Here is a 25,917-nt window from a genome sequence, read left to right on the forward strand (position 1 = left end):
TATTGCCTGTGTAATCTCCATTAACGTTCCCTCCTAGCACAGGACCATAAATAAGGCAGAATATGCACTATGGGCATGGTTTTTCATATACTGCCTGCTCCACTGGGTTTATTTTCTAACCTGAGCAGGTGAATCGGTGCAGTTTTTAAAGATAAATGGAGCTCATTTTTTCACTTTATAAGATTCTAGAAATAATAGACCGCTAATTTGATAAAAATGTCTTTTCTGCTGTTTTAATAGAGAATAAACTTCTAATCAGGGATGGTAGAAATTAATTTAGATAACTGATAAAAATTGTTTTAATTCTCTTCTGTCCCCACTGTGCAGTGTCCCCAGTAAGCAGCACAGATTACTGTCAATGTATCCTTCAGCTGACATCATTCATGAGGAATTCCTTGTACAACACTGTGAATGAATTGCAAAATAATTGTCCATAATGGCGTTTTACTCTTGCGTCTCATTTACTTGAATTAAAATGCTGAAAAAGAGCTGAGTCCAAACACTTTCAGAGGTGATGGTGTGCAGACGGGAGTTAATGAAAGCAGGGCTGCATGAGTCACAGCTAGAAATGGGGTCTTCTCTGACGTCCGGTGTATTTTGTGTCTGCTCGAACCTCCCTGCAGGCGGACAAACACACAACAGAGAGAGAAGGAGATTTGTCAGCATGTGTGAATGGGAACAGCTAATTAAGAGGGGATTTTGTTACTTGCATTATTTAGGACATAAATCTTTCAACAAGAGGCAATAAACCCAGATCTTTGTACACACCGTCCTTGTCTTCTCCTCCGCTCTTTCTTCTCTAAGATCCAATCTCGTCCCTTCTTCAATGATTTCCCCTTCATGTTCTTAAAGCGGCATCTTCACAGAGACAAAGTGAGATGTTTTGATATTTTTTACTTGGTGAAACAACTAGCATAAGTGTTGCTGTGTAAAAGGGAGGAAAAGCTGCCCGACAAGGTTTTGAGTGAGGCAGAACGAAAACCCTTTAGAGTGTTTTTCTTGGTCTTTTGCCTTCACCAGAGCAGGTACAACTGAGCCTGCACTAGTCAAGACAGAGACCTGTTACCTATAATAAATAGTAAAGCTCTAGTTTTTCCTGGTTTTTATAATACAAATGAGAACAAAAGAGTAAAAAATTAAAAAAAAATTAAAATGTGGCTATATTTAACAGTTAATTTGCTTCGTTCTCAGATGTTAAAGGAAATGGAAGAAAAGTCATCATTAAAGAAAAGCCGATATTCAGTGACAAGTATTTTCCAAACAATAATCCAAGGCACCAGAGATATTCAGTATACATGACAAAGAAAAAAATAATTTAAAAAACACATAAAATTCCCTTGGTATTCTGCTCTTGCTAGACAGCTTAGCAGATAGCGACCATCTTATTCATAGAATAATGACCCAGGAAACCAGAGTTGAGTTAAGGGCTTAAGTATGGACTCTTATTATTTTTTATAAAACTGTGAAAAACATGAAATAATGTGATTACAAATTGTTCACGCACGTATATATGGTAAAATAACTCAATATAGCAGGTAGCTGTCCCCTAAGAAAGTAAACAACCTCAAATAAGAGGCATAAAGGCCAAGTTACCAGCTAATTTTTACATTGTTTTTACATGGCAAATCCTAATCCCGCTTAGCACCTATAACAATTCTGCACAAAGAACACAAAATGAGGACTTTGATCCTCACATAAGAAAAGGTTGAAAACCTAGTAGGCAACTGCTGCAAGTGCACTCAACAGAAAGTAGAAGCTTAAAGGGGACATATTTTACCCCTTTAAAACAAGTTTATATTGTTCTCAGAGGTCCCAAAAACATGCCTGTGAAGTTTGTTGCTGAAAAAAACACTCCAATATTGGATTTTTGCGTGTCTAAATATACCCTCTGTTTCAGCCCTGCTCAGAACGAGCTATTTCTGTGTCTGTGGCTTTAATATTACTGATCCGTCTGACTCCCCCCCAAGGAAACAGATGTGGCTAAATAAATGTGGCTCTCCTGATCCTCCTCTCAGCTGCCAGCTGAGAGGGCCAACAGAACCAGTGTGCAGTGCTAACTCCCCACATGACATCATGAAAGGAAAATCTGAGAATGGCTTGTTTCAGCACTCATTTTCTGAAAGGGGGGGGGGGGATTTTTCCTGTACTTGGAGGGATTGTGGACAGGCCAGGGGCACATATTTGTTAGGAAGGCCTGAAAAAGTGATTTTTGGATTATGTGTCCCCTTTAAATGTTGCATTTTTCTGGATAAAATATACTAGCAAACAAACCTAATAATTTATTCAAGCTTTCAGCTTGAAAACAGCCTTTGAATTATGTTTTATCTTCCAAAAGTAGTGTATTCCCGTTATGAATATCTTTACCTCTGTCCTGAAAACTGGACCTGGTTCGGTACAGCTCTGTCTGATGTTTCTGTTCCTAGACCCTGAAAAAGGCAGAGAGACATCACTATTATAATGTAATTTAAATGAGACAGAGACATCCAAATAAAAATGACACCAGATACAGAGCAGAGATATATAACAGCTTGAGCCTCAATATTTCATTGATTCCAAAGACAAAGAAAACTAAAAAGGGTTATTTATTTTAAAAGACAATTATCTACTGTGTTTCCCCTAGAATGACACTTTACTGAGGTGGGAGGGCTGGTCATCCTGCTCTGCCTCTATCTTTTTGTGTATTTATTTATTGACTTATTGCTTCTGATATGTAGATAAGGTAATACTTTAATCATCCTAGAGAGGAAATTCTGGCATTGCAGCAACACATCAAAAGAGAAAGAAGGTGGCAAAAATACAACGGAATTCAAATACAAATGAACAATATAAATAATTTGAAAAAAAAAAAATCAAAAGGACAAGAAGTACTGTGTAAACAATTAACATTCTGTGCAGTCAATAGCAATTAAAGTGACATTTTATGTAAAGTGACATGATTCACCTACAAGCAGCCAGTCATGTACATAGCAGTGGTATGACATGAACATGGGATCGTACAAAAAAGGTCAAACAAGAATGAGATGTTACATGTGCAGTACAGAGGAACAACATAAATAGATATAAGGATGTACAGGTAAACTTTTGAATATTCATGAATGATAGAAAAAACTTGAGTTAAAGGTTAATATGTAATAATATATTATACAGTTTTCATCGATAGCACATTGTATGAAGACGCTCAAATATCACTGCATGCCTTTTGGATGTTTCATTCTATATTCAGTAATCCCAGCTGCATGTGTGAAGGCTTATTGTTGATACAGCTTTTGCTACCATTATCCTAAATTACAATAGTTGGCATCACATCTGCTATACCAAGAAGGATTCAGCTGCTCTGATAATTCAGCATTAATTCTGAACCTTCAATTTAGGGTTCATTTCTTCAAAAAATATCATGTAACTCCTTTATTTCTTACTTTGGGAAGAGCTCCTGAGAATCCAGCAAACAGACACAGGAAAAACCTAAAAACACAAAAAGATGTTTTTTGTAGAAGAATGAATCAGGCAAATGATTTTAATTCAGAATAATTCATCGTAAGGCTAATGTGACAAATAGACGAGTCAATGTCCTCCTGTTCTAATTAGTCTTGTGTCACAAGTACACTCCTGGTAATTTCACAGGCTATTAAGAAGGAATAATTCACAGACTGCTGAAGTAACACGTGTCAAAGCAGACAACTGGCTTTCTGGAGGGTACTGACTTCTTAGCCTTGCTACTGTTTGGGTAATCCACCACCATTCCTCCACCGAAGCCTGCTCTCATGGCCTGTGTTGTGATCAGTTCAAGCTGTAAAAAGAAAGGAATTAAATAAGTTGAGAAAAGAAAACTAGAAAAAAAAACTTGAATCAATCACTGTTATGTTGTTTTACCTGTTCTGAATTCTCTGGATAAAGCTGAAAAACTGCACGCGAGCCTCGTGACTAAAAATCAAAAGAGTAGGAAGAAGTAAAGAAAGCTTGTCATTGCCGGATTTGTCAGAGACCTTAAAGAAACTGAGAAAAACCTTACCAGACAGGAATAAAGAGTACTAAAGAAGGTATAGAGTCTCTTTGGAGGACTGTGTGATCTTTTGTCGGCGTTACAGAGCCACTGCAGGGCCGAGATACTGATAGGAAATAAAGAAAAATGAGAATTTAAAACCAAATTACAAATAATGTATGACTGAATGCAGGGAAAATCTCTGTATCTCAGTGTATGTTTGTTCATCACCTAATGCAGCCATCAAAGGTGCCAGGCCGAAAGGGCATCCCCTGTCCCATATCCCCCACTATGAGGTCTCCCTCTACTTCTCTGTCCAGAGCAACATCTGTTACAGAGGAAGAGGTTGAGATTGTTTTTTCACAGTATTTCAAAAGCACAGAAAATAAAACATATAAATAAACCAAGAAACCACCTGAGAAAGGACAAATATCTCTGAATGCAATTTTTAATATTAAGTATAATATGAATGTATTGATATTACACTTGATTATAATTTCTCTGTAGCTTCTAGTTGAACACATAAGCATGAAACAAACCGAGCATTGCTGTGCTGATGTCAACTCCAACCCAGTAGTGCCCCTCCTCTGACAGGTAGTCTCCACTGAGACCAGAGCCACACCTGAGAGACAAATAGCCATCCAGTTAACCTTGGTATAATTTTGTTATTACAGCTTCAAATATAAACAGAATGAATGCAGTTTACTCACCCCACATCTAACAGGAAACACGGCTCTCCCTCTGGCAGGTTTAAAAGCTCTACGGCTCTCTCTGACATCTGAGTCTGGATCTCAATCATTCGAGAGCTGTGTAGAAACAAAATATAATACAAACTTAAGCATTTATGACATCAACAACCAATAACTAATATCTCTTCAAGCAGCAGTCTACATAAATTATTGAGAAACAGACAGGGGATTTTGTGTAATTATTTTAATGGAGTGTAAAAAGTTACAGCAGCTGCTTTAGATAACTGAACTTGCACCTTTTGAGCAATTGAGAAATTTGATTGATTTGATTGATTTTGATTGATTTCAGGCTCATCCAAACAACTTTCTATGCAAGTGGGGCTTTGACCAGGGGATAGTATAAGAGTATGAACAGTTAATTGAATCATCACTACCAAATTAATCCCTAAATTTTATAGTCTTGCCTTTGGTTTGATTGGGGTTTCCCAAAAATGTTTTTTTTTATTACTTTTTTTAGGCAGTACACAACACATACAAACACAAAATAAAATACATTATTACAAATAAAGAGGATAGAGTTTAATACATCCAGAAAACCCCACATCAGTTACAGAGAGAATAATGATGTTATCCCATCATTGCAGACTATAAAGGCATCAGCTCTCAACCCAGTGATGTCCTGACCATTGCCAAATGCCCGCTAAATCCTCTATCAAAGTCTTTAAGGAGACAAGCATCTCTCTCCATGTGAAGCAAGTCAAGGTACTCTACCAGCCAAGCCTCCTTCTTGAAGCATTCTGGCTTTCTCTCCTTCCAGTAAAGAAGTATCAGGCCTATTATTCCTATTGTTTGCCTAAAATGCAAACAGTAGGAGATAGGGTGTCTAAAATCTCTGACATAGTGGTGTGGACCTCAGACCACAAAGACTTGATGGCTAGGCACGCCCTGACCAAACGAAACTGTAAAACATGATAACCACAATTATACCAACATGAATCAGAGGAATTTTCCAACATCTCTGCAAATCTAACTCCTGACAATAAGATCTTCTGACACTTATAAAATGTGAAGTTTCTCCTATAAGACAGCAATCTGCTATATGGGTGGGAACAAAATAAGGCTAACTTTATAAATAAGTCCTCCTGAACTACAGAGAATACTGACCGGGCATTGTTGACAGTTTATATGTCAGAGAGGGAACAATTTATCAAGAAAACAGTCAAGGATTTTATGATAAAGTCTTATATTAGCTTGTCTCATATAACCTTCCATGATAATGAGATAATCTGGACTATGAACATGCATTTTAGTGAAATAAACAACATAATCATTGCAATGCACAAAGGGACTCGAGCAGAGTATTACTGGACACATTAATAGGGTTAACATTTGTCAACGTAAACCTAGGTGGGAACTAGAGACAGAAAGGAAAAATAACATGCAGACTTACTTCTGGGAGTATTTCTTTGCCTCCTCTTCATTGTAGAACTGTGGAAATGAAAGCAAATTAAATCCTCATCTTAACAGTATGATGTCAGCTGGACTCTATTGTAACCCCAGTCTCTACCCCTTATTTAGCACCAAAGTAAACCTTCTTGTAAGTGTATATTATTATCAACCATCATTCATATATGAATTCAACAACAAAAGAATAGACAATGAAGCGGTTAGCCTGATAATCAACATTTCCCATAAACGCAGAGTTACAGAATATCTAACAACCATAGGAAAAAAGACTAAAATTATCCAAACAGCTCGTGCAACAACAGACTCGCGTTAGCCTAGCTTCTAATAAACAAAATAAAACTCTCACTGACCACTTCCGGGGGAGCTGTGTGTTCAGGTCTTCGACAGCTGGAGCTCATGGTTGTCGCTGTGTGTGTGTCAGAAACCTAAAATTAATTTAAATTTGCTAAGATGCTAAATGTTGTGATGGTTTGTGCTACACGTGAGGAACAAGGACGCCATCAAAAAGTGACGTAAGAAACACTTCTTCGTTTAATAAAGCAGCCGAGACAGACACGTACATCTCCACCTGCTGGACATTTAGTATCCACCACGGTGCATTTTACCGACACTCCGAGATAAATACAGCACATACATCTTTGACGCTTCATTATATAAACGTGAAATATAATATAATATAATATAATATAATATAATATAATATAATATAATATAATATAACATAATAGAATAGAATAGAATAGAATAGAATAGAATAGAATATTTCTGTTACAAAGGTTTTATGATACTATGGTGGAATTATATCTTTTATGCTGTGGTCTGCTGGGAAGGAGGGAGCTCAGAAAATGACTTAATAATCTGGTTAGGAGGGCTGGCTCTGTCCTGGACTGTCCCCGGAACTCTGTGGGGGCCCTCAGCAGCTCCTTCAGCAGAAGACTCACACCCACTCTGCAAGAAGGAGTGTTATCACAGATCTTTTATTCCAACTGCCACCAGATTTTATATCATGTAAATGTCCTTTATGCATGCGGGTTTATAGATATGTACAAATATCTATATGAACAACTGCATATGCTGCTGTCCCAGGAAATTTACAGCTACCTACCCAAAGTGTGAATTTCTTCACTCCTTAACTACATATTAATTATTAATGTTATTAAGATTATTTTCAGACCTGTAATTTGACCCAGTAATATAGGCCAACATTCACACAAATATGAGACACACTCTGTGAGCTCTTCTTAGATTCTGCACTTAGGCTTTCTATAGGCATAGATGTACATATGTTAAATCATAGGTTACATGCAGCAACTATTGTTGGTATTTCTATTTTTTGTCCTCTGTATTTGAGTGTTTTAAGGCACACTTTTTCTTCACTTTGTTATATATTACCATTACTCTTACCCTCTAATGTGAGCTGTTTTAATAACCAAATTTCCCCATTAAGGGGTTAATAAAGGTTTGTTTTATGATATAATATAATATAATATAATATAATATAATATAATATAATATAATATAATATAGTATAATTTTAAAATCAGTCTGCTCCAAATCAGGCTACTTATGTGATGTTTTTAATGAAAAAAAAAAAGTTTTAAAATCATAACCTATTTTATTTAGCTTTTTTTTCTATGAAAACTGATTTTGGCAAGAAGTGGTTTAGATTTGTAGAGTTTTCTAGATACCTTAAGTTTCAGTGTCATTTTGAAGAAAGGCTATTGTTATTTTCATATTATTTCAACACAAATAAACTCATTTGATTAAATTAAAATCTACATGTTTTTAAATTATCTTTTATATTACAGTCTCAAAACTTCATTAGCATCCTATTGATATCCAAGTCTTCATTTTCGTCATTGAAGAAAAAAACAACCCCTTTTCTTTTAGTGACACCACAGTAATGTCACCGATAAAGAATTTATAATTTATTCTTTTATTCATAACAAGGGTATCCAACTCGCTTTTACTCAATATTTTATATAAATATGTTTCTAAGAGTAAACGCTTCAGTATCACCAAGATGATTGGTCGTATGGAATGAAGACTTCCTGTAAACATTGACTCCTATTGGTTTCTGACTGTACGACGTCACCGGATCCTGCAGCTGTTTCCGGCCTTCCGCTCTCCTCTGTCTCAGCAAAATGGCAGAGGTCGGTCAGAGGCTGGGGAGCGGAGTTTACCGGCTGACCGCTCTCAGAAACAGCCAGAGTCGACCAGTGGTCACCGGGGAGAGTCCAGGGTCTCTGCTGATAAAATGCACATCCAGTGACAGTCGCATTGAAGAAGATTTAACCCGGGATCGACGCGAAGGGTCAAAAAGAAGAGAAGCACAACGCCAATCAGAGAAAGTTTCCAGGTTGAGAACAAGTGAAAGTCAACAAGAAAATGGGACTTCGTGCTGTACCTCATCTTCAGTGCTGGATTACTCCCGTTTATTCGGGTTTAGTCAAAGCAGAGACGTTATGCAAGCTAATAAAGCAGCCCTGTACCTCTCAACAAGACTGCAGCCTCTCCTCCAGGAGAAGCTGCTGGCTGGAAGGATGACGTCCTGGACTAGAGGAGCTGGTTCCATCCATCCTGACATCTTCAGGTCCCCTCAGCAGCTCCGGGCTTTCTGCACTTTTATTTTTCATCTTGCAGGGCAGGAGTCGGAGAGGCCAGAACCGACACTTAAGCGTCTGAAACTACACCCTGATACCCTGAAAGAATTCACAACCTGTAGGAGCTACAGCTGGAGGAGTGACAGCAGCACTAAAGATACTCCTCCTCTCTACAGAAGCAGGACAGCTTACTATGACATCCTCAAAGTGTCCCCAAGTGCAACACAGTCCCAGATCAAGACAGCGTACTACAAACAGTCCTTCATCTACCACCCTGATAAGAACCCGGGGAGTGAGGAGGCCACACGGCGCTTCTCCGAGATCAGTGAGGCCTACACAGTGCTGGGCAGCATCAGCCTCAGGAGGAAGTACGACTATGGTATCCTGAGCCAATTGGACGTCCAGAGTGCAGGGAGACCATCCTCCAAAGAGACCTCGAGTAGATCAACGGGGACTCCTTACCAGCAGCAGCAACAGAGAGCCAGGAGGTTCACCCAAGCAGGAGGGAAGCCCATGTATGATTTTGACGCCTTTTATCAGGCTCACTATGGGGAGCAGCTGCAGAGGGAGAAGGACATGAAAGCCAGGAAGAAGCGCATGGAGGAGATGAAGAAGGCGGATTATATGAAGTGGAAGGAAAGGAAAATGTTGGAGATGACTGTAGTGATGCTGCTGACCATGGCGGGCCTTCTTTTTATTAATCTCAGCGAGTCCTAAAATAGAAGCAGCAGTGACCGGACATTACCCTGTTGGGTGCATGTTATGACTCTCAGGGGGGGAGATGGGCAAGAAGAGGATGAGGGTGCTACCTCAGGTAGTTTTGCAAGTGTTGCACAGGTTCTGACAGTTAAAGATGGTTATTTTTGGAGTGCTTCAGGAGTAAACAAACCTGCACCATATCTGATATATTTAACAAGCCAGAGTAAGGCTTGTTAATCATTGAAAAATCTCTCACATGCAAAATGTTTCTGCGAGCTATTGAACAAAACAATCTTCATGATCTCAAAATCAGAAAAATTACAATTATACATAAGGAGTTTCTAAAAACAGTTATATAAGTTTGTAACTGGAATGGGAATTGTTCCTATAAAGAATAAGCATTTCAGAAATCTTCAAAGAACATTATCATATTTCACATCATGTGGTTAATATCGTCACATAATCAAAGTCTTGTAAACGTTCCTGCTGACTTGTCCAGGTGTAAACTTAATTGTGTCAATATCACAGCCAATATGTGGTAATCTCTTGCTTTTAATCACCAAAAATTGCAGACAAACCCTGCATACTGTCTAAATTGCACAGATATAGTGCCAGTGGATTTGTGCATTTTTGATGGTGCTCTTTCTTTTTTTGGCAGCTTTTGGTCGAAAAAAATAACAGATTAGCTTTGATACTTGCCATTACAATTCATCATTAGATATTGTCTTGTTTTACCTGGTATGGCAAAGTACAAAGTATCAACAATTTTACGACCTAAATTCTTTTTTGTTTGAGTTTAAGCCTTAAGCTGACAACTTTTCATGCAGGTTATGTTCTATGAATCTAACTGTAAGATTAAAAGATTTAATGTTTTACGCTGAAGAACGCACAAACCGCTTCCCTTTCCTGTAATAAAAAAGAAATCTACTTTGAACTGTAAAGTTTCTACATGATTTGTTGTTAAGAACTTATTAAGCCTTTTTTTGTGTAAATGTGAACATACTCTACATTCGAAATACCCCACTATGTGAAATGCAGATTTCTCTAAGTTCTACAGTAACTTGCAGATACTGTGCATTAGAAGAATTTCCTCCACAATCCCATAAGATCTGACCTCTAGAGGGCACCTGGATCCATTTAGTTACCTCTATAGTGCTGCAGTTATGACTGTTTAGAGCAGCCTTTCCAGAACTTCAGTATGCTGTGGCCTAATTTGTGTCTGGAAATTCTGGGGTCTACGAAAACCCTTGTTCAAATATAACACGAGACTCAAATATAACCTTTTATTCATACATGAAATTTCAACTCAAAAAGTGTTTGTGGGGTCACGAAGTAAAATAAATGAGCCATTTATTGTGTTATAATCAGGCATCTGCAAAGTCACTTCAATTTTAGTTTGATATTTATCTCTGTTTGTGGCCTGGTGAAATTTCTAGTAGTACTAAATACTCAAAAGACACTGATAAATTCTTAAAATCAGGAAGCTAGCAGCACACTAGTATGTTTCTTATCTTTAAGACTTATTTGGGGGCTTTTTTTGCCTTTATTTATGAGTGACAGGAGAGTGGACTGAGTCTGAAACAGGGATGAGAGAGTGGGGGAGTGACATGTGGTGAAAGAGCCACAGTCTAGACTTGAACCTGTGTACATGGGAAGTGACCTAACTGTGCCCCTACAATAGAATGTTTATAGAGTGTCCCCTCTTAATCTGACACCAGTTAAACCATGACACTGATTGTATACATCTGACAAAATAGACCACAAAAGTGTCATAAGTCTTTAAAAATAACGTGATCAAGTATTTTGTGATCATTTAACACCAGATTTTTTCTTTTTTTTTTTTCTTTTTTTTCTTTTTTTCTTTTTTCTTTTGTTTCCTTACATATTTATTGTAAATGACCTCTTGCAGCCCACCCATAGCACCTCTGGGGCCCACACTTTGGGAAGCAGTGGTTAAGAGTGATTATTATTGCTTAAGGCTGCTGCTTTTACTGGGCTTATTTTAATATTTTAGCCCTTTTCACACATGTAGTTTTCCCAGAAAATATGTCATTTTTTTAACATTAAGAAAAAAAATCTCGAGAAATTCAGGGAAACCTATCCAGAAAATGTAGTTCTTTCTGGATAGGTTGTACTTGCCTGTGATGCAGTGGAAGAGAAAATTAAAAGGAGGCCAGCAGGGAAAAATTGTGGTAACGTCTGAGTGAAAAAAAAATCAGCAGTTTAATTCCCATCTATAGCTCTACCAGGTCACTGAAGGCAATTTTCAGGAGTTTTTCTAAGTGTGAATAAGGCTTTGCTTGTTAGTATCGAAATAAAACCTGTTCAACCCTACGGTGATATCAAAAAAAGTGAAGCCCTTTAAGGTAATACCTTCAAATCTGGACCACTAGTTGTCATATAAATGTATGAACAAATGCTGGAGGCATTACACCTCATAATGTGCATTGGGCCTTATCATGGAAAAAATTCTGTTTAATTATAACCAACATAAGGAAACCACATGGTATGTCTGGGTCACACTTCTGTCCTTGAAAAAATGTTTTAAGTCAGTAATCTGTATCATTTACTGGTTATTTTAGATGCATTATCAGGCTTTTAAAGTTGAAAACTTAAGCTTTGGACTTTTCTGAGCATCTCTCCCTTTTCAGAGATTGTGACATATATGATCAAATAACTACAGAAAACGTGCAAAAGTTTACTCACATTTTATTCACAGAAATATAAAGTAGTATGTCAAGTACATCACTTTGTACAAAATTGCACAGACTCTTCAAAACTCAGTCAGACAACAGAAAATTTAGCTTCAAGAAGTGTTAAGAAAATAAAAGGGAGACATGTAATCTGTGATATGTGTGAGATGGGCTCTTAAAACAGACAGGTTCCACTGAGGATGTTTCATCAAGAAGAATCAATCAATATACATAAATAAAGACTCAGTAGGAAAAGATGTAATTTACAGCGACTGAGGAATAAATATGTTTCAAAAATAGGATTCAAATTGGCACATGAACTGCTTTGTCCACTCTAAGACCAAAAGTCAGATTTAACCTTTGACACTGGATTACCATGCATGAAAAGAGAGACATTTATTGTTGATATGTTTAACAACTTAAGGACAGCGTTGCATATGCGTGAAATACTGAAGCTGAAAGGTGCCTATTTGTATCAATCTGTTAGGGGGGCTTAGTCTTTTGTTGCTGATTAGAAAAGATCAATGTGTAAAGTTTGTACACATTTTGAGAGTGCCAGTCTGTGTTATGTCAAGGCATTTGCCCTCAAATTGCATGGGTTCAGTTTCCCAAAGAAAATGGTGGTTATAATTAACTACCTCATCTCTGGAGTGGAAGACCTCTGAGGTACAGACTTGCTAAGCGTACTGGTTGGCTTAGCTCATTGGGTTTAAGATGTCAGTCTTCTTCCTCATAAATTCATTGAAAAAGTCTGCACAAAGACTCTCCCTCTGAAAGGGGCTAACTTTTCCAGTTAAAGTCTGTACGCTAAGTTAAGCTAGCATGCTAGCAGTCATTTATTCCTAGAGAGAACATCTTTGCCAAAATATTGAAATTTTGCCTCATCTGGATATTTTAAGAGCTATTAAGTATTTTACACAGCATGCTAGACAATTACAGAAATATTTTGAGACACACATAGCCAAAAGCTAACAGTATGCTATGTTAGCATTCAATTATCTCTTAGCGAAGCAGTGAATTTTCATCTGTACCAAAAATTAGACTTTTGTCTCGACAAGGATATTTGAACAAATATTTAGTATTTGATAAACATCTTAGCCCTCTTAGGCCAAGCTGGAGTTATTCTACATTGTGCTACATTAAGCAAGCAATATGCTAGCAGACCGTTATCTCCTAGCAAGGACACACTTTTTGCCAAAAGTCAAATTTTTGGTTTACAAGGATATGTTTTTACAGATGGGTTGTATTTTGCCAAATAATTGGCCCTTCCCTGAGTTTTACCGTGGGATATCTTGGAAAGGAACTGTCTTTTTTTGTTTAGCGTCTCTAGGCTAAGCTAAGCTAACAGTACAACAGCAGTTTAAGCAAGAAAATGATTGTCTTAAAAAAAAAAAAGAAACACATTTCTTGGCTTGAAACAGACCTTAACAGTTATCTGATAAGTATCTTAACCGTTCCTGAAATCTATAGCGGTTATCTGGACTGAAAGTCACTAATTTTTGCTGTTGAAAGTTTGTACAGTATGTTACACTAACAGTATGCTAGCAGACAAAGGAAGTGAGTTTGTGTCTTAGTCAAGACTTCTAAGTTTTGCTTCATAAGGCCATTTTAGATGAGGTCAAAACTTTTAGCCCCTCAATGAAAAAAAAAAATTAAATATATATATATATATATAAAGTATTTCACAAGTAGCCTACTGTTAAACAGAGAGAGGTTTTTTTTGGTATGCTTTTTAAAGATTTGTTTTTGGGCTTTATCATGCCTTTATAAGAGAGAGGAGGACAGGGGATAGACTCAGAAACAGGGAGAAACATGTGAGAAATGGTGCCACAGGCCGGATTCGAACCCGGGCCACCTGCGTACATGGTACGCGCCTTTACCACTCGACTACCAGCGCAAGAGGGTTTTTTTAACACAGCTTTTCCAAACGTCCTGTTGTTTCTGCTTAAATTATTTTACTTTGCACACAGAAACAAAACTGTTTCACAAAAAACAAAAACAACCAAGGTCTAAATTATTAGCCCCCTTCAGAAATGACCTTTTTGTCAAGCCATAACACAAACCACTGTCGTGCAATGGATTGCTTTAACTTCGTACAGCTCAAAGCTCCTAAAATCAAGTTAAAACTAAGAGTTATCTTCCAATTTACACACAGTAAGAGTTTGAGCTGTCACTGAGAAAGTATGACTGGCAAAAACAAATCAGTTTAGACCTAAGAAAACGAATTGTTGATGTTCACAAAGCAGGAGGATCTCCAAAGTTATCACAGCGTTTGTGTCAAGATTTGGAGTGAGAATTATTAACAAGAAATTCAAAGAGAGCCACATTGTCCAGAACAAGCCTGGCAGAGGTAGGAAGAGAAAGATTTCAAATTCTGGAAAGAAAACTTAATGACTTAACAAAGTCAGGAGTCGTAGTCTCAAAGAGGACAGTCACTAGAGCCCTGCACAAGAATGGATCTAGAAAACTCCACTTCTGTAGAAGAGACACCTTTATAAGCCAGACTAAAGTGTGCTGAGGACAACCTGGAGAAAGATTACTTTCTACTGGTAGCAAGTCCTTTGGTCAGGTGAGACCAAACTAGAGATCTTTGTCCATAGAGATGTTACTTATGTTTGGAGAAGGAAGGGAGAGGTGTATCACCCAAAGAACACCATCCAAACAGTGAAACACAGCAGTGGGAGTATTATACTGTGAGGATGCTTCAGCACATCTAGAACCAGAATTTCATAAAGGTGGGAGGAATCATGAAGAAAGAAGGATATGTGAAGATTCTGAAAGTAAACCTCAAGCAGTTAGCAGCAAAACTGGGTCTGGGTCACCGCTTTGTCCTCAGTCACATCAACAACCCAACTCCTGATGAAGAACTACCTTCCAAAGACCAAAGTCAATGTTACTGACTGGTCTGCACAAAGCCCTGACTTTAATTTCATTTAAAATCTGCGGGGTGAACTGAAGACCAAGGTCCATGCCAGAAGACCATCAAATCTGGAGGAGTCTGAGAGATTGGACAAAGAAGAATGGTCTGGGATTCCTCAGGAGACGAGTCTGAGACTTGAAGAAAACAACAACAAATGACTACAGGCAGCAGTTATTTGAGACACAACTGACTATTAGCATCAGGGGAATAATAATTTAGACCCTGGTAGTTTCTGAGAAATAATTTAGTTTCTGTGTGAAAAGTAAAATAATGTAAGTATCCAAAATGAAACCAGTTTGTTTAGGAAAGCTGTTAAAAAGTCCCTGCTCTGTTTAATGGCACTTGGGAAATACTTTGTAATCATAGGTGATAAATCACTTATAAGCATAAAGGAAAGCATCACTTAAACATCTTTCTAATCAAGCATGGTAATGTAGTATCCTTTACAACCTCCTACCATTCCAGTCCACACCAGGGTCAATAAACAGTACCCACCTTTCTAAAGTCAAGCCCCTAGTCCCTCCGATAAATGCTGGATTTGGTATATTAATATCTTAAAGGCATTGAACTCCTATTTTAACAGCATATCTAATCTACAGGTTATTGATATGATAAGCTTGTATACAGAACCAGCACCAGACGGAGGGACCCTGAAAACCCTGTTGTAGAAACACTACTGTATCACACCTATGACTGAAAAATATTTGGACTCTATTACACCATCACACAGTCAGAGAAATAATCCACTGGGAGAGCAAATGGGAGCCACCTTGTCATACTCACACAAACTGACCTTGTGCTGTTCATCATCCATTTTCAGCTGATTTGTAACACAAAAAAAGCCATTAATAATACCATGAGAATAAGACAAAGAAATATGCATGTTTGGGAACTGATGGTTATCACCTGCTTTTCATTTTTGGGCTTTTCTGATTATGTGAGATGCCAACATTATCCTCCTCCTCGCTGTGAGCAAGCTTAAGTCCACTGTAGTGTCAGGCAAGGAGACCCTTTAGGCTGCGGGTATTTAAGCAAAACATCTCCGATCTAGCACTAACACACCCATGATTACTGTACTGATGTTAGAGCAGAGCCGACCCGGAGCTGGACTTTGTAGGGAAACCCTGCAGGGACAGCGAGGATATCCGGGACAGACTCAAAGCAGCTTTACAAACATTAATGGGATGCTCTTGGGAGCACTGAGAGGAGGGACTGTTTCTTCAGGGTCATTTCAAACTCTCAACCCTTCAGCAGGGTGGTGACACACTCTGCTCCCAGGGAACTCTGGGTAATGGGGAACAGGAAGTGGTTGGAAGAAGTGAATCAAAGCCATATGACTCTGCTGAATGACTTCCTCCTGCGTTCGCCTCCTACGCTTCTCTTCACTGCTGCATCATCTGAAATTTCTTCTTTGTTCTCCTTACATTCTTGACAAGTGAGTTTAAAGCTGCAGAGCCTGAGCGATTTATCAGCATGATCAGTAAAACCTCTATTCTTAAATAAGATAAACATGAAAACTGCCTCAGAGCAAAAACAATACATGATCCAGTGATTTGGACCATGGAGAGCATCCCATGTGACCACCAACTTTTTTTTGCATCATTCAAATCCATAAAACTACATGGCTGAACCCTGCCCTGTGCTGCTTTAGTAGAAAGAGTACTGGTTCTCCACTGCCCGGGCCCTGCGAGTCCCATCAGCATCATGGTAGTCCTCAGATGCGCCACTAGAGGCCTCCAGCAGGCGTTCAGAGCTGTTGCTCCGGCTCTGTAACCCCCCTCCTACCACTCCTCCTCCTCCAGGACCCGGGTCACTGCGGGAGAGAGAAGGGAGGGCAGTGGGCGAGGAGGAGGTGCTGGAGGAGAGCGGGGCATCAGGAGGGGGCCCTGCAGGCGCGGGGATCCCAGCAGGGTGGAGAGCCGGCTGGGCTGGATCTGTCCGGCAGGCTGCCGCATCCCTGGGTGGGGTGAGGACTGGAGGCGCAGTCCCGTCTGTAGCAGATTAGGAGAAGAAAGAGGTTGTTATAATAAATGTTGGACTAGGAATGCAGATCAAACCATGCTGCTTTATTATTGTTTGTTTTTAGCGTTGCTAGCAAAAGGCTCCTTCATAGATGAGCATGTAAACACCGGCAGTGTGGGCCTCTTTTATTATGCTTTCTCTTGGTGGGAAATAACAGGGACAACACTGGTACCAAAGACGCGCCTGAGCAGAGTATCAGTGAAGTCTTTTACACCCTGAATCAAACCCTTCACTCTATGTAAGTGTGTGTTTGGGAGTGAGTGTATGAGTGTGTGGAGGTTTAGCATTTGGGGAAACAGAGGGCCTCTTTGTGACCACCAGGGTGGGTTGGGGCCAGCGTCTCGGCCTGCATGCAAAACTCCTGTGGTATAATCGCCCCCTCACTCTCCTGTACAGGAGGGCATTCATCCCATGCCAGAAGGGAGGAGGACAGGAGGAGTGTTAGCATAGAGCAGGAGGAGAAGGGGGTAGGGAGAGGAGACAGGTTCAGTGAGTGTTAGCTCTGCTACCTCAATTATAAAGACAAATAGCTGCTACTAATCATCACATTAAACAACCTGGAGAGTTCTTATCAACCTTCACATCCTCGTGGTTAACCATCAGTGGGAACACTGACAGTGTTGCTCAAGGATGGGGAGCTTAAATGCTTTTATGATGATTACTTCTGATTTCCACATGAATTTTGGGAATCTGGCAGATTATATTTTTTAAATAGTTTTTGGGCTCTCTATACCTTTATTGAGACAGAATGTCAACTGGGATGTGAGTGTGATGACCTGCTCCAAATGTCTGATAGCATCTGTACATGGGATCCAAAATTAAGCCACTTAGCTTAACCCTTATCCCTGATTTGACAATTTTTACCTCCGCCAAGGAGGTTATGTGATCGGCAGAGTTTGTTAGTTTGTTAGTTAGCAACATAACTCAAAAAGTTATGGACGGATTTTGATTCAATTGACTGCATAAAAGGCAGTGAAAATATCAAGCTAACCAGACTGTATTTAAAGCTAAATTATATCTGGTAAGTGACTTGCTGTTAAGACAGCAATTACAGTGTGCATTAAGCCATTTACAAGCTAAATGCTTCCTTTAGATCAGACAACAACATTGAGATATACAGATGTCTTAAGCTGACATGCATTCTCATATCTGATTTACTCAGTTTAACCATGCTAATTTGGAATTTGTGACTTTTTTCTCAAGATTTCTGTTTTTCGTGTTGTGTCCCAAAAGCACCAGACACATGAAAATAGGCTTTACAAGATTTACATTATGGAAAAGTTCTCATTTTCCCCCAGAATTCATAAAGAAAAGTTCAGTTAGATATTGACTTGATGGGTTGAGTACATAAAACCTGTAAGAGGCAGAAACACTCAGACTTTTTGCAACCCCCACTCCCATTTCCCCGTAGGAAAGGGCAGTCAAAGATGAATAAATAACTCACAATGGATCCAGGACAGTGCTTAATGTTACATGCAACAGAAAAGAGAATATTTTACTTTTCAACTAATATAGTGAGATTTGAATATTCAAAAAGCGAGAGTGGAGGGTGTGCTTGAATTATAGGGGTATCACACCACTCAGCCTCCCAGGAAAATGTAATTCTGAAATTCTATCTCTGCTTTTTGCAGATGATGTGGTTCTGTTCTGCTCCTCAGCTAGGGACCTCCAGCAGGCACTGAAGCAGTCAACAGATAAGTAAGAAATGATCGGGATGAGGGTCACCACCTCCGAGGCCATGGTTGTCTGCAAGAAAACAGGAGATTGCTCCCTCTGGGTGGGGAGTGAGTCTTGTGAATTTGACCGGCAGACTGGTGTGGCGTCAGCAGTAATAAAGGCATTGTGCCAGTCCGTTGTGGTGAAGAGGGAGCTGAGCCGAAATGCAAAGCTTTTGATTTACATGTCAATCTACCCCCCGACCCTCACCTACAGTCATGAACTCTGGGTATTGAATGAAAGAATGAGATTGCGTGTACAAGCGGCTGAAATTAGTTTTGCCCAAGGGATGACTGGCTCAGCTTTCGAGATAGGGTGAGGAGCTCAGACATCCAAACAGAACTCAGAGTAGAGCCACTTCTCCTTCACATCAAAAGGAGCCAGTTGAGGTGTTTCAGGCATCTGATCAGGATGCCTCCTGGGCGCCTCAGTTTGGAGGTCTCCAATTTTTTTTGTTTGAAAGACTGCAAGAAAATTATCTCTTTATCTTCTATCTGTCTTATCTTTTCTCAGGACACAGAGATAAATTAATCTGTTTTAATGGGACAACTAACTTTGTTATTGCAAGATCTTGAGAAATTAAAGCAAAAGTTTGACTCATGATAGTTGTTGGGAAACTAAAACACAATCTCACAAAGCAGAAAGAATGATCAAATTTGCTGATACACCTGTTTTCACTTTGACTGGTTATTGGATATGATCCAGGCCAATATGCCTTTTATTCTAGCCAGCGATTTTACTTGTCAGCATATGCAATATAATCACTCAGAAACCAGGCAGCTAATAGGATCAAGTCATGCTTAAATTCCTGTTTTACATCTGGGCTTTTCCAACTGGGACATTATCAAGATGTCTCTATGATAAAAGCCTTTTGTGTTAGAAATACACTGCTTTAGTTTGACAGAGATGCAATAAATATACAATGCTTAACAAATTTATTAGACCACCTGTCATATTTGTCTCAAAGACCATCCAGCATCATGAAGTGCTTTAATGCAGACTCTTTCATTTTCACGTTTTACCATTTTGAACAGGAATGAGGGATTTCAAACTGAATTCACTGAAATTTGAGCCAGCTCACTGGGCTTCTCTGAGAAGTCAGAAATTAATCAAGCATAACATTCCACCACTAAAACTCATTTTTCTGTTCAGGAATGCAAGTAAATAACTATAATTTGACATATTAATCAAGAAATATTAATGTGCTTTACTATTTTTTCAGTTTTTTTGTAAATCAGTAAAGTTGAAAATTCATGGATAACAATAATAATTATATTTTAGCATTAAAAATATAATTTGGGTTAAAGAGCTTCTACATATTGGTGTATTAACCACTGCAGAAACATAAAAAACTAGAATGGCCGTCTGAGGCGGCAGACCCACGCCTAAGCAGTGCCACCGAGGAACTCACACTCCCATTGATTGCTATGGTGTTCAAAATTTCGAAGTCCGAGAAAAACCGAACGGGTGCGTGGATCATCACCAAAATCTAATCGATTCTTCCCTGTCACTATCCTAATATTCCCTGAAAGTGTGGTGAAGATCCAACTTTCTGTTCTGGAGTTATCTTGTACACATAAAAACAAACAAAGATACAGAACCCTTTACATAACCCCCTGCTGATTTCATCGGCGTGGGTGATGATTTTGGTAATTACCAATGCTGTTAATTTAGGGCAGCTGTGGCATAAACCTTACTTTGGTTAGGGTTAGGGTGGTCTAATAAATTTGTTAAGCACTGTAAAGGCATTTGAAACCAGAATGTATAACTTTATTTTAAGTGTGTCACACCTGTGTTATTTATGTACCTGTGGTGGAGCTCCGCTGCACTTGTACGTAGGAGCGTAACGTGATGTCTGCAGAGCCTCCAGATTCGAGGGGGATGGGGTGAGCGTGGAAGTGTCTCAACATGTCTGACACCGTGTGAAACCACAGGTGGTGGACGTGGCACTGCCCGTTCTCGTTCACCGACAAACGCAAATGCTGAAAGAAGGAAAGAGACGAGTAGGGAAAAGCATGTTATTCAGAGGAAAGAAGAGCGAGAGAGACAAGGTAAAAGAGGGGAAACAGCAGAGAAAGAAAGAGAAGTGCAATGTGCCACACGTCTGAAACAGACACAAAAAAACAGAGGTCAGGACATGATCTGAGAGGCATCTGGATGTGGGAGCAGAGCGACAGAGTGCCAAGTCTGACACCAGAGGAAGAGGCGGCAGCTGACACTTCTTAACACCGCCGGCTGCCAGGATGTGATGTGCATGGATCACGTTACATGTGAGCAAAGAAAACATGAATATTACTGCGTCTTTCCACAGCTTGAACAACTCAGACTGCTGTGAGCGGCAGTGTCTGAATGCTTAAACATCATAAGAGTGAGGCTGAGTGGATTCAACTCTGCTGCAGAGCAGGACTACAGCAGACAGGAGTGATTAATGTGAGTTCATTAATTATTTAGAGAACATAAAATCTATCAACTACAATTTTAGGAAGTGATTAAAAATCATTTATCAAGAAAAACTAGAAAAACATTTTGTTTTTCTGCAATCTGAATCCTTTTTTTGTATGACTTAAGTCGACACTTTTCGGGGGATTTCTTTACTCTTGGATGGACAAAATCAGCAAATTTTAGATATAAGCTATAAATCAAATATCTTTATGAGGCGAGGTACCATAAATGGTCATTTTGGTCAACTTCCTTTGTGGGCTCCCCCAACTCTCTGTGATAGTAGAACCAGAATGATTTTTTTCTCAGCCAATCAGTGGAGATTAGTCATCGTCATGGAAAATGGCATCACAGCATCCAACCAGTCAGCAGTGGCCCAGAGTATGTCAAACCTCCTCTTTCCTCCAGAACTCGAAAAATGCAGTTTTACATCACCTGTGGTTGCACAAAAATGGTTCTAACATCGTAACTAACCATAGTAAGGTTGATGAAACTCTCACATTATACTAGTGAATAACAGTGCTAGATGTCATGATAGGTTTTGTCTGCATATGATTTTTATCAATTTCTGATATTTTAGCAGGAAAAATGGAGGAAACATATTTGGACATACGCCCATTCAGGGGTGTAAAATCTTGTCCATATTAAGACATATGGCCAATTTGTCTAGCACTCATACTAAAGGCTCATTATGCTTCTGCATGGACAACCACACGGACAAAAAACTTATGTAGAACCAAGACTCTGAAAGCGTCTTTATAGCTAGAGCCAGCTTCCTCCTCTCCCAAAAGCTAGAGGGCAGTGTCTTCAAAAATCACGTCTGTAGCATGTTTTGATGTCTGGCATGTTGTTTCCGTTAAAATTTTGGAGATGTGCATGGCCAAGTGAAAATTAATCTCTCAGACCTTCCAAAAGACTGAGTTGCATTTTCTTGACAAATGAGTTATTATAATAAAAGGTTAATAGTACTCTAGCGCAGTGGTTCTCAACTGGTGGGTCAGGACCCAAAAGTGGGTCACAGAGCTGTTTTCAGTGGGTCACAAATTTGTGTCTGGAATAAAAAGGTGAGAAAATTGGCAAATTTAACTAATTCATAGAAATTTTCAAGGTTGATTTTTGGTCAGTTTTATAACTTTTTAACAGTTTTATTATATTTATGTGGGTTATATCAGATTTTTACTGTGAGTCTTCTGCTTAAATTAATTAAACATTTATTTCATTTAATATTTGTGATATTTTTTACATTTTCTGGTGGAATTATGAAGAAATATAAGTGGTAAGAGGTCAGAATCAAGAGACAACCTCACCATGTCTCATAAAATGATTTTTTTGTGTTTATATAACTTTTTAAAGTTAACAGTTATGTAAGACTCGTTTGACTCTATATGTTTTTCTTTTCCATAACATTTTTATCATGGATTTTTTTTTTTTTTTTTTTTACCAGAAACAAACAATGAACCATATATGGTCACTTTGTTTACCTTGATTTTCACCATAATTATGAAAAATGTATAAATAAGTGACACAAGCTAAAAAAAAATTGGGAAGCCCTCCAATAATATGTCCAGGCTTAAATTTTCAATTTCTAAGTATTTCAGTAAGTGCATTTTAAATGGTTAAGATGGGCCCTTTAGATGCTTTATCAACCAGATTCTTTTGTTTAGTTTTTTTAAAACTAAATAAAATCAATGGTTGCACCCCCTTCTACAAATACTCCACACAAACAGGACTTTACCACATGATAAAAATGCCATTTCTCCTCTCTCTGAATGTCTCACCTTGGCTTTGCCCTGAAAGTTGAAGGTAAGGACGTACTCCCCCGGCCGAGTTTCGCTCTGGCGTATCACGAAGAGCCCATGGCTCCTGGCCCCGCCTGCTAGCACCAACTGAGCTGCACGCACTCGGGACAGAGTACCATGGAACCATGGGTAACCCGCCAGGCTGGCATCTCCATCAGACTCTTTTACTCCCTCACTGCCAGCTGATCAAAGACAAAACAAATCAATGCTTTTACTTTGTTTTCTGGGATCTTTCACATGCTTTGAAAAGTATCCTCTCTAAAGGGAAGGAAAGGTGTTTTTACCTGCAGAGGAGTTGGAGCTTTGGGCCTCAGGGGACTGGAGGAAGCGCTCTAAAGGCATGTGGGATGGGTGCTGAGTGAAAGGGGGTTCCCTGCAACGGACTGAAGGGGCACTGTAATGCTCGGCTGCTGTAGGACACGACCTCTCTGGAGCACGATAAACACCTAAAAGCATTTTGTTATCGTTATTCAAAACATTCATGTAAATATAAACATCTTAATTCAATATCACAGTCGTTATTTTACTACAGCAGACTCTCTCACCCTCAGACAGTAGCTCACAGCTGCAGGAGGCCACCATGGAGCAGTCTTTGGAGGCCTGACCATGAGGACATGATGCCAACTCGATGTCATCGCCACTGTCACTGTACACAAGCAGGCCGGTCAGAGAAACCACAAGAACGTGTGTATACGCACACACATGTGCAAACAAATGTCACGAACGTCCTAGCTCAGCTACAAACATGGACACAAATAATCTTTGTGTTTACGTCCTGAGCTGCACCGACAGAGGCACAGGAAACTGAGGAGGAATGTTAGAGTCACCGATGTTTGTGCGAACACAACCTGTCAGAAACTCCACTAATTTGATGATTAATGACTGTTGACTGTTGCCCCTCCTCCCCCCCTTTCCCCCTCTCTCCACCCCTCCGTCCCCCTCCTTCTTCAGCAAACAGCAAATATTTATCTGAAGGTTTACCCAGGGTCTATGCAGTCCTGGATGTCAGCAACCCAGGAGTTTTTTTGCAGTGAGTCGATGGTTTCCAGGATGTACTCTCCCCCGTTTTCCACCTGTGAAGGCAGCCAAACAGAGTGATCACACACTGAGCTCTGTTCAGAGCACGACTTAAGGTTAAAGAGCAGGGATGTTAACTTTTTGAGTATTACATTTTTACACAGCAACAGAGTATTTGTAATTAGCTACACAGTACAATAGTTGATTTTCTACCTTAAGAACAAAAGTGTTGTCCTTGTCAGGCATCTCCAGCGGCATGGTGGTCCTCACTTCTACGATGGCCGACAGAGGGATGCTCACTTTGGGTTTTGAAGACTGAAACATAATAGGAAAGCAGACATAGCAAAAAGATGGCATTTAACTTTACAGTAAAAAAAAAAACAACCTTTTTTATTAAATGTGATAACTCTGCACTATCGCGTAGACATAAGGTCAGCATTTCACTGTAGTCTTTGTGGGCCCCAACCAGACTTTGAAAAACACAACTGAGATTTTCAGTATGTTTTGACATTTTTCTCTCGTTTTACATTCTTCACTGAGTTTAACCTTAACACGTGTGAAAGAAAAATCTGCTTTGTTTTAGTCACTCAGAGTCTGCAGACATGGAGTGTCATGAGAAGACTTAGATTATAACACAGTCTGAATGCTCTTTCTTATGCAGCCTCAAAAGTTACAAGTTTGGGTATTTCACAAGAAAGAAATCTATGTTATATCATTTCTTAAACTAGATTTTACCTTAAATCAAAATGTGATGACTGCATTTTTGTTATTGAGTATATGATGCCAGGCTGATGTCAATCTAATTTGATCAAATTAGACCAAAACAGCCCTCATGAGTCCTTTTTTTAAAATGAAGACGTTTTCTCCAAATGTCTGCTGTGGTGTTAGTTTATTTAGTTGATAAAATATAATGCTATCAGGAAAAAAACAAGGGCTAAAGGCTCATAGTTCTGTTTTGTAATATGTATATTTTTTTAATTTACTTATTATTATTATGGTCTTCAGGTTTTTTTATTTGTATACAAGAAAGAAGATTAGAATAAGACAGTCATCCATGTTGTCTTACATAAGACATACACAGGTGGGACAAAAGAGACCCCTAAGGGCTTATAAGAGGATCCCACCTAAGTTTAAAATTTATATTATAATATTTCTGCATTCCTGCATTTTCTACATCTGCATCTCCATCTTCTCTATGTCTTTCTGTATCTAGACTTTTCTATGTCTACATCTCCATCTTTTCTTCAGCTGCAACTCCCTCTTCTGTCTTTCTGTATCTCACCCTTTCTACCTCTGCATCTCCTTCTCTCTGTATCTCACCTTTTCTATGTCTATATCTCCCTCTTCTCTCTTTCTATATCACACCATTTCTATTTCTGCATCTCCCTCTTCTCTATGTCTTTCTGTATCTAGACTTTTCTTGATGTGCATCTTCTTCTTCTGTCTTTCTGTATCTCACCTTTTCCTCTTCTGCACCTCCCTCTTTTATATTACTGCATTGCTGTCTTTTCTACATCTGCATCTCCCTTTCCCTGTCTTTCTGTATCTGCACTTTTCTATTCTGCATCTCCCCTTCTCTCTCTGCTTATCACCTTTTCTACAACTGCATCTTCCTCTTCTGTTTGTCTGTATCTCACCTTTTCTGTATGTACTGTATCTCCCTCTTCACTCTTTCTATATCACACCTTTTCTATTTCTGCATCTTTCTCTTCTTTCTCTCTGTAGGTCAGTTCTACATGTGCATCTCCCTCTTTCTGTATCTCAACTTTTCTTGGTCTGCATCTCCTCTCTTTCTTTATCTCCCCTTTTAAACACTCGTGTCCCTCTCTTCCCTCTTTCTGTGTATCCTCTTTTCTCTGTCTGCATCTCCCTCT

At 39.1% G+C, this 25,917-nt stretch overlaps 3 protein-coding genes across 5 annotated transcripts in view; 1 reads left to right on the plus strand and 2 right to left on the minus strand.

Moving 5' to 3' along the window:
• Window positions 1-281: 281 nt before the first annotated feature.
• bud23 (BUD23 rRNA methyltransferase and ribosome maturation factor) lies at window positions 282-6,652 on the minus strand. The gene is made up of 12 exons (XM_041797776.1): window positions 6,486-6,652; window positions 6,119-6,156; window positions 4,690-4,785; window positions 4,519-4,601; window positions 4,211-4,307; window positions 4,010-4,106; window positions 3,871-3,921; window positions 3,702-3,787; window positions 3,417-3,462; window positions 2,365-2,426; window positions 769-858; window positions 282-617 (listed from the first exon to the last, which is right to left on the minus strand). The coding sequence occupies exons 1-12, from the start codon at window positions 6,531-6,533 to the stop codon at window positions 563-565; spliced, it is 849 nt and encodes a 282-aa protein (XP_041653710.1). The 5' UTR covers window positions 6,534-6,652; the 3' UTR covers window positions 282-562.
• A 1,613-nt stretch (window positions 6,653-8,265) lies between these two features.
• dnajc30b (DnaJ (Hsp40) homolog, subfamily C, member 30b) lies at window positions 8,266-10,378 on the plus strand. The gene has a single exon (XM_041799251.1). The coding sequence runs from the start codon at window positions 8,280-8,282 to the stop codon at window positions 9,453-9,455; it is 1,176 nt and encodes a 391-aa protein (XP_041655185.1). The 5' UTR covers window positions 8,266-8,279; the 3' UTR covers window positions 9,456-10,378.
• Window positions 10,379-14,037: 3,659 nt separating this feature from the next.
• The window catches only part of LOC121527297 (SH2B adapter protein 2), a 39,823-nt gene continuing 27,943 nt past the window's right edge, over window positions 14,038-25,917 (minus strand). For all 3 annotated transcript variants that reach the window (XM_041814223.1, XM_041814214.1, XM_041814206.1), the window contains 7 exons: window positions 24,257-24,358; window positions 24,008-24,099; window positions 23,572-23,672; window positions 23,311-23,472; window positions 23,006-23,208; window positions 20,596-20,770; window positions 14,038-17,041 (listed from right to left, as the gene is read on the minus strand). In XM_041814223.1, coding sequence (XP_041670157.1) covers window positions 16,698-17,041; window positions 20,596-20,770; window positions 23,006-23,208; window positions 23,311-23,472; window positions 23,572-23,672; window positions 24,008-24,099; window positions 24,257-24,358 — 1,179 coding nt within the window. In that variant the 3' untranslated portion in view covers window positions 14,038-16,697. The remainder of the gene's footprint in view (window positions 17,042-20,595; window positions 20,771-23,005; window positions 23,209-23,310; window positions 23,473-23,571; window positions 23,673-24,007; window positions 24,100-24,256; window positions 24,359-25,917) is intronic.

The sequence above is a fragment of the Cheilinus undulatus genome, linkage group 2 (assembly GCF_018320785.1).
Source record: "Cheilinus undulatus linkage group 2, ASM1832078v1, whole genome shotgun sequence".
NCBI lineage: Eukaryota > Metazoa > Chordata > Actinopteri > Labriformes > Labridae > Cheilinus > Cheilinus undulatus.

Coding starts and splice junctions, on each gene's coding strand:
- bud23 (XM_041797776.1), bottom strand. CDS start 6,533: ATGAGCTCCAGCTGTCGAAGACCTGAACACACAGCTCCCCCGGAAGTG. Junction 4,602..4,689: donor TGTTTCCTGTTAGATGTGGG/GTGAGTAAACTG, acceptor TTTGTCTCTCAG/GTGTGGCTCTGGTCTCAGTG. Junction 3,922..4,009: donor GTACTCTTTATTCCTGTCTG/GTAAGGTTTTTC, acceptor TTTGATTTTTAG/TCACGAGGCTCGCGTGCAGT.
- dnajc30b (XM_041799251.1), top strand. CDS start 8,280: ATGGCAGAGGTCGGTCAGAGGCTGGGGAGCGGAGTTTACCGGCTGACC.